The sequence below is a fragment of the Tiliqua scincoides genome, chromosome 3 (genome assembly GCF_035046505.1).
Source record: "Tiliqua scincoides isolate rTilSci1 chromosome 3, rTilSci1.hap2, whole genome shotgun sequence".
Taxonomy (NCBI): Eukaryota; Metazoa; Chordata; class Lepidosauria; order Squamata; family Scincidae; genus Tiliqua; species Tiliqua scincoides.
Window position 1 is genome coordinate 76,903,234 of NC_089823.1, and position 17,299 is coordinate 76,920,532.

The 17,299-nt window shown below is 42.5% G+C and overlaps 1 protein-coding gene across 4 annotated transcripts in view; it reads right to left on the reverse strand.

Annotated features, from left to right (window-relative positions):
* Positions 1 to 17,299, reverse strand: part of CNKSR2 (connector enhancer of kinase suppressor of Ras 2) — a 202,072-nt gene that overhangs the window by 127,527 nt on the left and 57,246 nt on the right. For all 4 annotated transcript variants that reach the window (XM_066620486.1, XM_066620485.1, XM_066620484.1 and 1 more), the window contains exon 5: positions 8,327 to 8,368. In XM_066620486.1, the coding sequence (XP_066476583.1) occupies positions 8,327 to 8,368 (42 nt within the window). The remainder of the gene's footprint in view (positions 1 to 8,326; positions 8,369 to 17,299) is intronic.

Consider the following 17,299-nt stretch of genomic DNA (forward strand, 5'->3'; position numbering starts at 1 on the left):
GGGGTCTGTGAGGGCCAATGTCTCAGTTTCTGCTGGGGTCTTCTGGGGTAAGTGCTACAGTCCTCTTCCTTAAAGTCTGAACTAGTTCTGTTACATGTTGGTACTCCCAGGAAGAGGAACATGATATAGGGCAGAGACTCTCAAACTGGGGTGTCATGGTGCCCCACCTGAGGAGCTCTGTCTTTGCCCCTTTAAGGAATGGGGAGGGGGAATGCAGCAATGTGATTTGTCGGGGTGACAGGTTTTACTCGCCAGTATCAGCAGCCTCCCAGGGATGCAGGGAGCCCGCAGAACCCTCCGCAGGGCTCCCCAAGCCTCGGAAAATCTAAAAATAAAGATTGTGATCCACTTCTGGTTTTGTGATGGAAAACTGCAAGTGGGTCACGATCTTTATTTTTCATTTTTCCAAGGCTTGGGAAGCCCTGCAAAGGCTTTCGCAGGGCTTCCTGAACTTTTGGGAGACTGCTGCTGATACCAGTGAGTAAAACAAAGTCCGTCACCTCTGACAGTGGAGCAAATCTGCGGCATGATTCCCCCCTCCCCCACAAAAGACCTAGTGTGGCTCCCAAACTCCCAGAGAGTTTAGGAAGCACTGATATAAGGACCTTTCTTCCACAGCAAAAGTTAGTACTTATCTCTGAAGGCTATATAACCAGAAATTTCAAAATGTCAATTGTGTTATGGCAATTAAGTCCATTTTTTTCCCTTCAGTATCCAAAATGCAAAACAAAACAAAAAAAGGTGGGTGTGTATGCTTGAGACAATTTCATTGCAAGCTAATTGACTGTAGGATGAGGACACAGGAAAGTAGAATCCTTTAAACATTAATGGAATTTTAAACATATTTTCCAATGTTCTTGCAATCTCAAGTACCAATTTTAACCAATTTAAAATTTGTTAAATTTTAATTTAACAAAAAGATGATACAGTTAAAAAAAACTGTAACATCTAATGATCATTACTTAACTGGCATGGCAATAAGTCCAATTAATTCCAATTCAGCACACACAACACCTTAGGTGAAGTACACACAGACTATCAGTCTCTAAAATATTCAGATGTAAGCCTTCCTAAGGACAATGACTGGATCATTTCCTTTATTGGCCACATCTCCACAGCTCAGTTTTTGTACAAATTTGGTTTAAAATGCAAACACAATACAAAATAGTCAGTTTTCGTTATCAGCTCGGATTAGGTTCTTGGAAACCCTAGCGAATAGTGGATTTGCAGAAAACGAACCATTGATCCTATGGGTGCAAGGCTGCTCCGAGGTTCAAGGGTACCTAATCAACCATCAGAAGAATCCAGCAGAGGAAGCCAGCACTGTTCAGCAGGAAGTGCTAAAAGACCCCAGAATTTTGCAGACCTTCCAGAGGCTGCAGAACCTTCAGAATAGTGCCTGTGACCAGGGCAAAACCCTTCAAAATGGCCAGCGGAAGCTTCCACCTTAAAGAGGTTTTTAAAAAGGTCATTTTAAAGAGGTCTGCACTGGTCGCAAGTGCTATTCTGAAGGTCCCAGCAGTCTCCAGAAGGTCTCTGTACATAGTGAATAAAGTGAACAGAGGAGCAGATAATGAGAGGTAGGTAGCAATTCTGCTCATCACAGATAAGCAAATTCACATATAAAGAGAACTGACTATAACAATTTTAGAAGTTTGCACACCTATCACCTGTTTGCATGAGGAAACAAATATATGATTGTCAACACAATTCTATGCATATCTAGTTACAAATCCCATTTATTCCAGTGGGATTTACTTCCAGGTTCGTGTGCATTGGATTGCAGCCTTTGCTACTGAAATCAGAGAATGGATGTTTAGTTAATTTGCACTTTGGTTTGATGGTTTTGACAATAAGCTGATTTGAGCACCAATTCCTATGCAACCTTAATCCACTACAGGCTGACAAGTGTTATGAGAAGCCAGGAGATGAAACAGACTTTTATAACCAGCTTTAAGTCTGGTAAACAGAAAACTGAATGCTTATTACAGTGTGTGTTTTAAATGTTAACTGACCTAACTCTAACAAAAGAACTGCTCATCTTCTTTGCTAGTGGAAACATTCTCCCATATTTACCAGTTCAACTGAATACTCCCACTCTGCTCTGTTCTATTTTGATTTGAACATGTCTGTGATAATAGATAGTGCAACTTTGACAGGTTTGGAAGTAGTATGGAAATCCTGAGCATTTTTCAAAATTCATTCACCCAATCCTGAGCTGCCCAAAACTGAGCAGCCCACTCCTCGGATGCCATGAACCAAACTGGCTGCTGTGATATCCAGCGTGAAAAACAGGCAGTTGTTGCCGGCTCCTTGGGGGAAATTGACTTTCACCCCTTCCCCTAGGTAAGGGAAGCAGACCTACAATGGGGCTACTCAATTCTACGGCAGCTTTGGAGCTGCCACAAAATTGGAGAGTCCCGTGTCAGACTGCGCCCCCTCCCTCTCTTCTCCCTCTCCTGCCAACACCTCCTCCCTGCCCTCCCGCACCCTGCAACTCCTCCTTTCCACCTCTCCCACTCACCTCTCCACCACCAGGCAGTCCTGGTGACCATCAGGTGGCAGAATGTGAGCCCATCGCAGGCTCATGCTGGGCCAGCACTAGGCCTGCGGTAAGGGCTCGCAAACATGCCTCTTTCTAAAGCGCCTTTTCTAAGGCTCTTTCTAAACACCACAGATAGCGATTGACTGCAGTTCCAGCACATAAAAGTGGAAATATTATGAGTAGAGAACAGAATCCTGGGTTTGTTTGTCAAACAAACTTCAAGTATAAGCTAAAAGTACTGGTTTCTCATGTGTACCTACAGCTCTTTGAATGGCCATCTGTGTAGACACACATAGTGGAATTTTGCATATATGCAGAACCAATCTTGGAAGCTTCCAGAGCTTTGTTGAATGTTCTGACCCTGCTCTCAATTGTGGGACACCCCATGCACACTGTGTGTCTCAAGGGCAGGAAGAACACCCAAACCTTCAGTTCCTTTGGAGGCTGTCCCCTATATTCAAATAGTCAAAATCCCCTTGAGAAGGAATGATCCGGTAGGTAGCATGTCAGCACAGTTGACCATTTGAACTTTAGTTACTAGGAAGCAATCTATCCCTCTTCTTTCTGGTCTTTGTTTGCACTTCCACATTGCTAAGACTAGCTAGCTTTTCCCTTAACTGATGATGGGTGTAAGTCAACCAGGAAAAGATGTTTGACAGAACAGTGAGGCCAAATGAAACACTAGCTCTCAAGCACGTATTCAGGGCACAATGCCTGATAATGGTTAATGGAATGCTAAGAACATTTTAGCAAGTCAAGGATTCCCATAAGTAGGCTATGACGTCCGCCTTCATTTGCTTGGAAAATTTTTTACAGTGGATGCAGGTATCCAAAATGTGACTTTCTCTCAAATAGATGAGATGTGTCATGCCTGTCACTGGAGTGGAGTAACACTTTTTAAAAGGCAACCTGGTTTGCCATAAGATAAGGCAGAGTCAACTAACGTACTACTAATTAACCTATTACAGGTGCAGCCTATTTATCCACGGATTTTTTATCTGCGGATTTCTCTCAATGCAAATGGGGTGGGCTACTGAATGTCACACATACCTTTGCCTCCTTTGCCCTGCGCTGGCGTCTCCCTGCATTTCCAGGCAACCCAAAACACTGCAAAAAGGCTCTGCCTTGCCCTGGAAGAGGTTCCCCTTGCAAAGGAAGAGTAACATTCCTGGAGCCCCTGAGCCAGCCGAGCCAACACGAGGCTGAAGAGGGGAAAAGGGGGCAAGAACCTCTGAAGCCAGAACATGTGCAGCGAGGTGGAGGTGGAGCTCTCTCTCTCTCTCTCACTCACTCACTCACTCACACAGGGCAGGTGCTGTAGCAACAGAGGGAATTGCTTTAAAGGAGAAGAGGGGATTGTTTTAAAGAACCCAGGGAGTGTTTGCTGAATCCCCACCCCCCAGATGATGCAGGCTCTTGGGAAGCCTTGGAGAGACTGGTGACCGTGAGCAAAGAGCTGGACTACAAGTCCCAGAATGCTCTGGGGCAGAGGAGTTTCCATGATGGTGGTCGGGAGGGTTGCAGGAGCGGCAGCAGCGAAGAGGAGGAGGAGAAGAACCTGAAGCGCTGTTGGGAGGCCGCCTGGGACACAGAGGCTTCCCAAGCAAGCTCACCATTCCAACTGTGAAAGAAGCAGGACAGCTGGCAACAGGAGGGCTGAGTGGGGAGGGGAGGGAATTGAGAACAGCTGCCTTAGTTTCCTTCCAACCGGAAGTGTCAGGCTGCAGCCTATTTGCTCTACGAACTCTAACTCTATGGACTCAGCACAACGTGTTTTTTGTTAATCGATCATGGAACGGAACTAACGAATAGGCTCTACCTGTATAAAAAAAAAGTGGTCTGCAAGATTAGATTTCCCACTATGCCAGGGAGAAAGAATAAGGCAAAGAGGAAACACAAACAGAAAGAAAGAAGAAAGAAATAAAGCTGAGGCTGTAGATAATGACATAACAGAGAACTAAATTTTTGTTTCAAATCCAGTGTACTTTGTCCTTCTTGCCATGGAAAAGTCATAAAATGAATTGGCAGCAAGATTTAAAAAACCACAAAAGATACTGTAGTCAGCTGTTCATGCATATTTAGGAGCTCTCTTAACACCTCAATCTGGATTTACTTCTAATGACCCTGAGAAGCCTTCAAGGGCCTACTTCATACTGGCAAATGTGATTGGCTTTCTGTAGAGAGCAGTTAAAGATATAGTGTATTTTCCCTCTGCTGCTTGCCTTGGTGGCACATTGCCAAGTGGTTCTGGGTGACTGAATACATGAGCACAATATTTTACCAAATGAGCTACTTCTTCCATATTCCAGAAATTCTACTGAATGTGTTCACTTCTTTAAAAGTGACTAGTTAGATTTCATATTTACAACTTTATATGCATTCTGCTCCCATGTTTCTTCATGTATAAAATTAAATGACAAAAAATAACTTTACTTGAAAGCTTTGAATGTTATATTCTGACATAGGATATCAAAACATATTTTACACAGCTCCCATAGATTTGCAGCCCAATCCTATTGAGCCTAACCACCAGTAGAAAATGTGTATTGCAGGAGAGCCAGAAAAAATGCCAGAGCCTTCCTGAGCTCATCAGCTGATCCCAAAGGGCCCAGTGAGACAGGTAGGATGGTGGGGAAGGGAGGAGTGGGGAGAGCAAAACACAACAGCAGTGGGTGGAACACAGTTGTGATGGTGGGTGGATTCAGCAGCAGCCATGGCTGCCAAATCCTAGCTCCTTTCTGGATTTGATCCTGTGGTGTGGGATCACATGGACCTGCGCCAACAAATTCACAAGCACATATTTAAGTAGACCCTTCTGCACTGCAGAGGCTTAACCCCAGGTAAGGGAATAAATGTTCCCACAGTAGGTTCCCCCTGTAGGATGCAGCGGTAGCCATTTTGGTATCATTGCATTGCTGGAGGGGGAAAAAGAACAGGATTGAGCTGTTACTCATTTGTTATTTGTAAGCCACCTTGAATGCTCTTAATGGGGTAGAAAGGAGGGGTATAAATCATATAAATAAATATTTATGTTTTTATGTATATATATATTTATGTAAATACATGTCCATCTTTGTTATACATGGATTTGACTCAACATGAATGGCCCCTGAAAATGAGAAGGAATGTGCTGATCTCTGGAAAAGGGGGAAAATGCATCCCTTTAAAACAGGGGTTTCTAAACTTTTTGGCGAAAGGGCCGCATCAAATATGTGGCACAGTGTCGAGGGCCAGAAAAAAATTAAATATAAAAATTAAATACATTAGAGATGGAAGAACTTAGATGAATGAATAAATGAATGGGCTCAAATGTCCAGGACTTCTTCAAGCATGAACATAGCCCAAGAAATAAAGAACACGCTTAAACGGACCCTCATTCCCCCATCCCACAAGCACAACTCTGTTTGTGTTTGGTCAATTGGGCCAGAGGCTCTCAGGGGATCAGAGGCTGGCTGCAGGCCGGATAGAGGCACTTTGCGGGAAACATCTGGCCTCCGGGCCGGAGTCTGGAGACCCCTGCTTTAAAATCACAGTTTCAAAAAACTGCTTTTCTTACTGTTGTACAGAGAGACAGCAACCCATTACAGGTATAACCTAATTATCCTTAGATTTTTCTCTCTCAATGCAATGAAAAGCACCCTTTAAATTAAAGGAAAACAGTTGTCTAACAATGAGAGAGGGAGAAAGAGGAAGAGAGAGAGGCTGACAATCCATCACTTTTCAGGCAGCTTCAACCCAAGACCCCTCCCTTCCCTTTGAGCACCTGAAAGAAAGATACTTTGCATTGGTGAAGGGAGGGGTTGGAGTGAAGCCTTTCTAAGCACCTTGAGAGAGACGGATTGTTGGATTGTCTGTCTTCGTAATGACTCTATCCTAACATCACAAAGGTCAGCAAGGTTGTTTTTCAATCACCAGAGCAAAGAAACATTGTTTTTTAAATTGATTTGCTATAGTGTGTTTTTTGCCATCCATGTGAGTTCTTGGAATGGAACCCTCGGGAATAATTTATATATTTATGTAACATTATATAGAATGATGCTATTTATTATATAAATATATTCCTCTACAATTCAACTGTACTCAGTTGCCCCAATCAAAAAATTTGTTGCATACATACAAACCAAAGCACAGATTACTTTCAAGGATTTCTCCATTTGCTTCAACAAAAGGGTTGACCTGACCTTGTATTTTGAGATAACATTAATACAGGCTTCAATCAGTACCATTTACAGAATTACAAGTCAATCATATTCAGAAGTACTCAGCCTTACAGAACTGAAGGAGTACTATAGCTAATGACTGTAGTACTTGTGATTGTTAAGGAGTTGCAATGTACAGCACTTCAAAGGAATCTGAAGGTGGCAAAGTTTAGAAAATTAATTTTTTAACTGGCCAAAAAAATTGTTCACCCCCAAAAAAGAAAGAATATGCTCTCCCTAAAAATAAAACAAAAAATGTTATAATGTATTTATGAATAAAACTGAAGGAATTAAGCCAATTTGTCATTAATTATTACAACCAAAAAGTTATAAGCAGGGCTGAAAAATTCAAGGAATCTCATTATTCCACCACTTCAAAATTCAAGAATCAGAAAAGGCCATCCGGTTTTGTGCTTGCTTGCATCCACAAATTCAACACTGGCTTAAGAACTTGAAATGTTTTTTAAACTCTGTCTTGAAATACAGTATATAATATTTAACTTCATAAACTGTTATATGGTGCATTCATGTAGGAACAAGAGAATAATTTCTGAAATGGGATCAGTGGTTACTTGCTACCTACTAAATTTCAGCATTACTATCCAACAAATTACTCATTCAAAAAGAAGCTTTTTATTATTCTAGGAACTTTCAAAATGAGTTCACTTCTCTCAGCTGCCAACTCTTTAAAAACTTCACAAAGTCACTCTGAGGTACTTATATGTCATGCAGTAATAAAAATTCTGAAGTTCAATGTTCATCAGAATGTATAATAGCAGGAAAAAATTAGGCTGAACTGTTCAAAGCTGATACAGTACCAAGAAGATTTATATTTGCAGTATTATACAGTACATTACTATAAATGTGAACAGACACATGGAGCAAACACCTTAATTTAGATAAGTGTACAATAACATATTTTCCTATTTCCCCAACTACAATCCTAGTGTTAAAACAGCAGCTGCAAATATCACAATAAATGCTTAGATAAGGAGTTTGCTTGAGGCAAACCTTTATCTATTAGTATTTTCACAATTTGCTTAATTGTCTCTGTTGAAATCCAGAAGCAATGCCACCTGCAGGATGGTAATGTAATGTCCAGTACGCTGTCTTTTCTGTGGTTCTTGCAGAGGGCATGGCCCTCAACTATTTCCTTCCTTCTTTCTTTCTCTATAGACTCCAAAAGAAAAGGATATGCCCTGCTAGAGTTCCTTGCTTTCGAACTAATCCTCCCCACACTCATGCACAAAGGAAATAGCTGTAGGGTCTCCTGTTCTAGAGCCTCTGATCTTTATCAGAAGATGCACATATGCATGTAACCTACCATGAACTGTGAACAAGGTGTTTCTTTTGAAACTTGAACCAAGGTTGAACTCCTCTGTGTGTGTTTTACTTATTGCAGCTAGGCTGGGTGGTGTGAGACACCTTTTACAATAGGAAGGGGTCTTCTGCTGATTATTACTCTGCTACTTTGTCCCCTCCACCTTTCCCAACAGTCTCAACTTGAATATATCATGCCCAAATTAGGTGATCTACTCAAAGTAACAGGGGAATATTAACAGAAATTACAAGCGATACTCACCACATGAAGAATTTTGTTCTCTGTTTCGTATACTGTGCAATCCTGAAAACACAAAATGAATTGAGATTAATTTAGGTAGGTCAAATTGTTGAGAAAACTGCTTATTTTTTAGTGTCTCAAGACACAGTTAAATTATGAGTAACAGTATAGTCTTGTGTATTTATGTTCTTTTGAAGGCAGGTCTTTCAAATTCTGATAGTAGTTTCTTCCCCTCTTTACAGCCATAATAAGGTAGAAATAAAACCTACATCCACTTCTCCATATACATCTTTCTTTGTGCTAATCCTCTACTGCCATTTCCCATAAGGATTTTTAAATTTGTTTTCCTGCTTTGCTTACTCCATAATCAGAGGGGTTTCTCCCCAAACTAGATTCCTTTGAGTTTTTTGCTTTACTATGATATAAAAAACTCCTGTAACACCTTAGAAGTAGGTTGAAACCTGTACAGTTCTACACAGGTTGTGCTTCGTTATCCACTTATTTGACTCACTACTGATACTGGGGTGCACCTTTAAATGCTTTGTAATAGGGAAAAAAAGTGCCAAAATCCCACTTCCTACCTTTGTGCTCTTAAACTGCACTGGTCGCAAGCTTCTTGGGGTTAAAGATAAGTTTAAAAACCCACTACTGGGTTTCGTGCTCCTCCACTGAAGCACCAAAATGCATCCATATAGAGTAGGGCTGCCCAAACCCTGGCCCACGGGCCATTTGCGGTCCTCTGGGAGTCCCAATCAGGTCCCCAGGAAGCCACGGTCTCCAACGAGCCTCCGGCCCACTGAAGACTTGTGGGAGCCCTCACTGGCCGGACATGGCTGCTCTCGCAGCATCATCGAGGGAAAGGCTGCCCTGCCCAGCCCTCACAGCAGAGCTCTGCAGAAGCCCCGCCCATCCGCTACACTCCCATTAGGTTGGGGAGGCTGCTGCTGAGTCCAGGCGTCAGAAAGGGGTAAGCAGTCCTGGGCCTGTTTGTCCTGCTTGAGTTTGGCTTGGGGGGGTGGAGAGTAGAAACTGAGGACGGATGGGTCTATTTGCGCTGCTTGTGTGTGCTTGGGGGCGGGCACTACAAGGTTGAAATTGTAGGATTTCTGAATGCCACTGGAGAGCATGTCTACTTAGCAGTAAGTCCCATCAGAGTCAGTGGGGCTTACTCCCAGGGAAGTGTGGCTCTGACCTTTTACAGAGATAAATTACTGAAGACCTCACGGGAAAAGGAATGGACAGTGGATAACAACAAAGTCAACATTTTGAGACATGTTCCATGGAGAAGAAAAGAAAAGAATATGGAAACCTGACAAAATTTTTAAGAGAAAAGCCAGTACCATACAGATGGCTTTCTCCAGAAGGTATGTTTCTTCAATATCAGACACAGAGATATAATATAAATTCAACAATGAAAGCAGAAAACTTTTTGAGCACAGTGATGAAAGACGAGATAAGAAAGGAAGAGAAAGAGGAAGAGAAATTGAGAAGAAAAGAACTAGGAGAATATAGATTAGAAATGGAATCTGATGAAAATAAATCAAATGACTTAGAAACAACTGATGAATCAGAGAGGGAAGAGCCTAGAGGAGGGAGTAAGAGGTGCTCACCAATAGCAACAAAGAAAAGACAAAAAGAGAGGAAGACTAGTAAAAAGAACCTTGATGACTAAACGAAGTTGGAGCATTTATTCAGTCAACATAAATGGTTTAAATTCTCCCCCCAAAAGAAAGAAAGTCTTCCTTCAAATGCAAAAATTAAATATGGATATAATTCGTATACAAGAAACGCATATCAAAAATATGAATAAGGCATTGTTGGTGAATAAAAAAATCAGGAGAAGTTTTTGTAATCTCAGATGAAAAAAAAGAGGTGTAGCCACTTATGTTAAAGAAAGATTGAGACCAAAATTAATATATGCATCACAAGATGGAAGAATATTGATGGTGGAAGTGCAAAAAGAAAAGGCAAGAGTCTTAATTGTGAATATAGAACTTGTGGGATGTTTGAATGAGGAGGAAGCCTACTGCTTTTGCTTGTTGGGGTTTCTGGCAGAAAGGGAGAAAGATGGGGGGTCCGTTTGTGAATGGGGAAATACACACATCTCTCTGCCTGCTTCTAAGTTTGTTTGGTGCTGGGTGCAGGCTGGGGGAGGGACAGGGACTGAGAGAGACAAACAACTCCCTTCTCTGTGTGAATGAGGAGAAACAAACTCCTGCCCAGAGGAGATAGGTGCCCACCAGTTCCCTGGCTGACTGTGTTCCTTTGCTGCTGCTTGTTGCCAGGATGTGGAGGGGTGGGGGGAGAGAGAGAGAGAAACATGCTCCTGCATTGGGGGGGGAAGGAGCCCATGACTCCTTCCCCCCTGACTCCCCCCTGACTTCCCCACACTGACTCCTCTTAAGTTTGTTATGTATTTTTCCCTGGGAACAGGTGTGTTAGATACGTCAGAAATTATTTTAACAACTCCCCTTTTCTGGATCTCATGTGTATTATAAATAAGGTCAGTAAAATTCATTCATTCATATAAGTTCCGTCTAATAAATTCATTTATGTAAATTTATTCAAATTTGAAATTTACATTTCCCCGACCCCCAACAGTGTCAGAGAGATGATGTGGCCCTCCTACCAAAAAGTTTGGACACCCTGATATAGAGCAAGAAACCTGAAAGTGGATCTTTAAAGCTATTTTTCCATTGATTTGATATCCACTGATTTTTTTTATCCACTGAGGTTTCCAGAACAGAAACCACAGTGGATAATGAGGCATGGCCTGTACTTATTAAGATGAACAACATAACCTGACAAACAAGAATCTCAAGGCAGTATAAGGAACAAATCTATGATAACAACAGAAGTTCCATGAGCAAATCTCTCATTCTTTATAACAGTAACTGAAACTGTATGAGGATCTGACTGGTACTGTATGTTTTGCCCTATGGCAAAAAGTTCTTACAAAGGCTGTTAGGACTGGGAAGATGGCACATGGGAAGATTAAACCCCCACCCCACCAGAAGTGCTGTAGTCCAGTCCCGAGTGCATCCAGTCCAGTCCATCTCCCCTTAATAAAAACAAAATTGTGGAAGACTGCATTGTGGATCTTCTGCTGTCTTGTCCAGCTGTGCCTTAGAGGTGTTTTGTTACAACAAAAACATTGGTAAGCAAAGAATGCTGTGGCATTATCCACTGAGCTAATCAAAAGAAATAGATGCTAAAAGAAAGAACAAAGGACTAGATGAAACATATACTATTTCATCTGACATATACTGGTCAGACCACTGGTCCACCTAGCTAGTGTGATTTACACTTATTAGGAATTACAGGTGGAGCCTGTTTATTCGCAAAATTTCTATCCGGCTCAACACAGGTCCCCAGGACCTGCATGGAGCCAGACTTGGCTCCACTGGAGCCTTCTGGAAGCAACTGGGCATCAGCCTTTCTAGGACCTCCGGAGGCCTTTCTGAGGCTTGTGGAGGCTGCACATGGCCTCCATGGGCCTCAGAAGACTGTGCTCCAGTCACCTTCAGAGACGTGGCCTCTGAGGCTTTTGGTGGCCTTTGTGAGACCCATGGAGGCTGCGCAGCCTCCACAGGCCTCAAAATGGCTTCCGGAGGAACTAAAAGGGCACTTCTGGTTTTTGTCCAAAAACAGCTCCAGACGTGACCGGAGGAAGGCTTAATATTTATTTGCTTAAAGCCAGATTATACCCAGACTGACTCTCCACAAGCATTTCAGAGTAGCAATGTTGAGCTCCATCCATTATTATTATTAGAGAAATTTATATCCCGCCTATCCCATGCCAAAGCAAATGACCAAGGCAGCTTGCAAAGCTCCATAATAAAAGTACAAAGTATCAAAACAGGTAAGAAGTACAACATGAAAGCATTAAAAACACTGATTTTAATATTTTTGATATTAAACAGTAAGACATAAAGCAAAACCTAACACACATCATTGAGCCACTGGGGGAACCAGGGAAGCAGTCAAGTCACAGTAGTATTACAGAGGCTCAGGGGGATAATATCCACTCAGCAACCAAATACCAGACAAAACAGTTATATTTTGATCCGTTGCTGAAAAGCCAAGAGGGAGGGAGCAGTTCCCAACTCCCCTAGAAGGGAATTCCGTAGTTGTGGTGCCACTACAGAGAAGGTTTGCCCCTTGAGCTGCCACCCCTCTCACTTGTGACAGAGGTGGTCCTTGTAGAAGAGCCTCCTCAGATGACCTAAGAGGACGGGTTTGGATATATAAAAGAAAGCGGTCTTTCGGACAGTCTGGACTCAAATCATGGAGGGCCTACAAATCATGGAGGACTTATGGCTTTTCTATCTTTACACAAACATGATACTGAAAATATTTTAAAGTTTGAATGTTTAATTTTTTAAAATATTTCAGTCTGAAAAGTTTAATGTTCTTGAAAACCGTTCCCAACTACTTTAACCCATTTTGCTCAGCCCACAGGTGTACACATTTGGTGCCTGTTGCGTATATGCAATGTGGGGCATAAGTCCACCAGACTTACAATTAATATACTTCCTTCGTATACATTCTGTATACAAAAATCCTGTGGCATCCAATCCTGTAGCATCGAATCCAATCCAATCCTGTAGCATGTGTGCCGGCTCACTGCCAGCGTGCACTGTCGCAAATGTGCTGTAAGGCACACCTGTGACTGTTAGTGCTGGCCCAGCATGGACCTGCACTGGACCTGTGCTGGTCAGAAGCTGGTGGACCGCCGCCCAATGCTCAGTGAGAGTGGGGGCAGGGGTGTGGGGGCAGGAGAGGCGTTCCAAGGCAGGGGGAGGGTGGGGAGAAGGCATGACAGGAAAGGGAGCGGGGTAATAAGGGTGAGACCAGCTGAGCTCAGTCAGATCCAGAGCCCTGTGTTAGGCCTCATGGTCTGACATGAGGTGTCTTTACTCGGCGCTGGCTAAATAGCCAGTGCAGAGTCACGTAGCCCCATTTGGGAGGGCTATTTTCCTTACCTGGGGGAAGGGGGTGAATGTCCCCTTCCCTTGAGGAGCTGCCGTCAGCTGCCCAGCATGTTTAAGATGCCACAACAGCCATATTTGGTGCCGCTGCAGCCTTTCATGCCAGGCAGATCATGATTGGGCTATAAATTTCACAGCTTAAAGTTTCCATGAGCAGGTTGAGAGTCATTTTTTTTTTAAGTACACACAGTGACATCCACTGCCAAGCTGTTCTACTCCCACACGTCATCATAACGATCATAACATGTGAAACAAGGAGGCAATTATTCCCCTAAGAAGAATTGCATGAATAGAATATGGTATTTCAACTGATTTCACTCCAATATTTCTAATGCACAGAATTTAACTGACTGCAGGTGCTTTATTTAACTAGTCTAATTTGAAATAACTATGCTGAATTTGCCTTATAGTTGTTACAAATGACTTCTATAGCACAAAAAAGCAAGAAATAACATTTATACTGTATAAACCAACTCAAACTATATCCATTATTTTTTGCTATCAACACAAATATAGAAATTAGATTGTATCAAAAATTTGATACAGAGAGTAAAGTAGTTATGCCTATTTTATCCAATTTGGAGTGCAATCCTAACCAACTTTCCAGCACTGACATAGCAGTGCATCCTGCAGTGGGGAGGGAGTGAAGAAGGCCTCCTCAAAGTACAGGCATGCTTGTTGCATTAACTTGCGGCTGCATTGTGGCTAGGTCAGTGCTGGAAAGTTGGTTAGGATTGTGCCCTTGGATGCTTCCAAATAAGGGTAAGCATGAAGAGTATTTAAAAAGTTCAATTTGGTTGAAAACTGGAACAAAAACCAGAAAAAGAGGAAGGGAATAAAATTTCTTTATATCATCATCATCATCATCATCATCATCAATAATAATAATAATAATAATAATAATAATAATAATAATAATAATAATAATAATAATAATAATAATAATAATAATTTTTATATACCGCTTTTCAATGAAAAATTCACAAAGCGGTTTACAGAGAAAATCAAACAAATATCTAATGGCTCCCTGTCCCAAAACAGCTCACAATCTAAAAAGATGCAAAAGAATAGCAGCAGACAGCCACTAGAAAACACTAGAAAAGACACAGCCACTAGAAAAGAGGAGGGTCAGTTACTCTCCCCCTGATAAATAAAAGAGGAGCATCCACTTGAAAAAGTGCCTCTTACCCAGTTAGCAGGGTAAGTATTTCCTATGATGTTCATTTCAAAAGTAATATTTCTTGCATACTGCTTTTAAATTACTGCTAGTACAAGTATTAACTTAAGGAAAGGCAAGACTAACTGTGAATATATAAACGTGATAGCTGAAGCTGTTTCCATTACACACTGGGCTACAATAGTTATTTGAGTATGCACTGCTATTGTCATGGCCTGCATATGGAGAATTTGCTTCAAATGAAGTATAAAACTTGCGGTTCTCAAACTCTCAGGAAGTTAGAGGACCACAGTAAGTGACTGTGTGGCAGCAGGGAAGGCGGGGGTTCGGGAGGCAGGGAGATCCCCAGGATTGTGTTTCTAAGGGGGGCAGCAGGGACAGGCTACTTACCAGTCCCTGCTGCATCCTCCCGAGGTGCAGGGAGCTCTGCGCAACCTTCTGCAGGGCTCCCTAAGCTTCAGAAAGGCAAAGCGGAGAGATTGCGCCCTGTGTCCACAAAACTGGAATTGGAGTGTGATAGCTCCACTTTCACTTTTTGAAGGCTGGGGGGCCCTGCGGAGGGTCACGCAGGGCTCCCCGCAACCCTGGGAAGCTGCAGCAGGGACAGGTAAGTAAATGCCAGTCCCTGCAGCCCCCTTAGCAACGCGATCCTGGAAATCACATTGCTGCCTCTCCCCGCTCCTTAAGGGGAAAGAGTCTAGGGCCCTCAGGCTGGGATATTGCGATGCCCCAGTTTGAGAAGCCCTGCTCTAACAGACCCAAACAGGACATTGAGATGCAATGCCATAAGCAGACTAGAGAGCTGAAAGGGTAGGAAGCAAAAGGAGAAGGTTTCTGAGATTTGGGACTGATAGAAATCCAGCAGCCAAGGGAACACTAGTCGGGGATAGTAGACAGGTTACTTGTTGCCCAGACAAAGCCTAAATGTGACTCAGAAAATTCAACAGCCATATCAAGGAAAATTGGTTTTTGACAACTAACAAGGCACACTGCACTGCTGGCATTGGGCACACATCCCCAAATGGCCCTATTAATAAATGACCCTTCCCCAAACTCCCACAGTACATCTGCGGACCATTCATGGCACACCCACTAATGTGCCACAGCACAGTGGTACAGACTCAACCATTAATCCTTTCCTGCTATAAATCATACACATCCTAGCTGCTATCTGAAATTCACTTTCTCTCTTCCTTTCTCTCTTACTTACTTACACAGGAAGCTGCCTTATACCCAGTGGGTTTGTGTCATCCCATGGAGAAGGCCAGCATGTCACCCCTATGATGGACCTCCTCCCATGGAGTGGGCAGGGCAATGCCCTGTGCAGTGGCTGTAGTGATGCACCATTGCACTACCCCACTGGTCTTTTGGATATACTTTTGATATTGCAATGCAGTTTGTTTCATTGCATTCTGCATGAAATTATACATTGAATGATACATGATGGTATACATGAAAGTACCAATATTTAAAATTTTTTGGCCAGTAGTGGTGTCACCGCCCCCCCCAGTGTGACCTGCAGCCCCCCAGCAACGCCACTGCTTATACCAAGTCAGACCATTGGTCCATTTAACTCAGTATTGCTAACACTGAAGGGCAATGGTTCTCCAAAGTCTGGAATTTTTCTCTGCCTACCTGGAAATGCTGGGAATTGAAACTTGGACCTTCTGCAAGCAAGGTATGTGCTCTACCATTGAGTTATTTTCTTTAGTCTCAAAGATAAGCACTGGTCATCATCTAGAAAATAATGTCATGGAATAAATGTTATTAAAGATGCTCTTTTTTCAATGTGTTCTCCCTTCAATTTAGTCAGAGATTCACAAACATTGTGAACTTTCTTCTGTACTTCTAAAAAGCTTTTGTTAAGGTATCGTTCATTCCAAATTCTTCTAGACGTAAATGCAGTATAATGCAACTAAAGAGATTTAAGGCCTAAGTGTTTAAATTCAAATCAGTTACTTCTGTTTTGGCAGTTGAGAAACTGATGCTAGTAACCATGGCTACTGCATACTTTCAGTGAAAAATTAAGCATTTTGAATCAGATGTCTTCATGCATCTGATAACACGAACTTTAGTCCACAAAAGCTTTTACAGAAATAACTTGGTTAGTCAATAAGGTGCTTCAAGACTCAGTTATTTTTGCTGTAACAAAATGTGGAAGCTAACCCTCTGGAAGTTGCTTGCATAAATCCCTCAGAATGAGCACCTTGAACGAAGGTCTTGCAATAGCGCAAGGCCTATAAAAAGCCTTGCACAAAGCAAGGTTGACCCTTCCTTTGCTGCTGTTGCTGCATCACAAATGTGAAACAGCAAGCAGTGGAGGGAGCCCTCATTCCACAGCTCAGGCGAGAGGTTGAACAGTCACCCTCATGCTGAGAGCAGTTGCCAGCGTGGACTCCAGCAAGTCTCTGGAGAGCCAGAGGCTCATTGGAGACTGGGGGCTCCCTGAGGGCCAGATTGGGAGTCCTCGAGGGCCACAAGTGGCCCCAGGGCCAGGGTTTGGGCACCCCTGCTCTAGAATAACACCATAGTCAATGGTTTGGAAAGCTGCTGAGAGACCAAGAGAGGCAACCTTCATCTGGAACCTTTGTCTCTCTGGGTTTTCCTTGTCATACTTCAGTTTTTCACTTTACCTAAAAGTAAAGTGTCAAAACTATCAAAATTGTTTACTCTTATCATTCAGACAATATGTCACTCCACATTAAAGAGCTACGTTGGCTCCTCATTGCATTCTGCATCCAGTCCAAATCTTTTCCTTACTTTTAATAATCCTCACAGCTTTTCTGTCCTGTTTTTTGCCTTTAAATATAACATACATAATCTGTC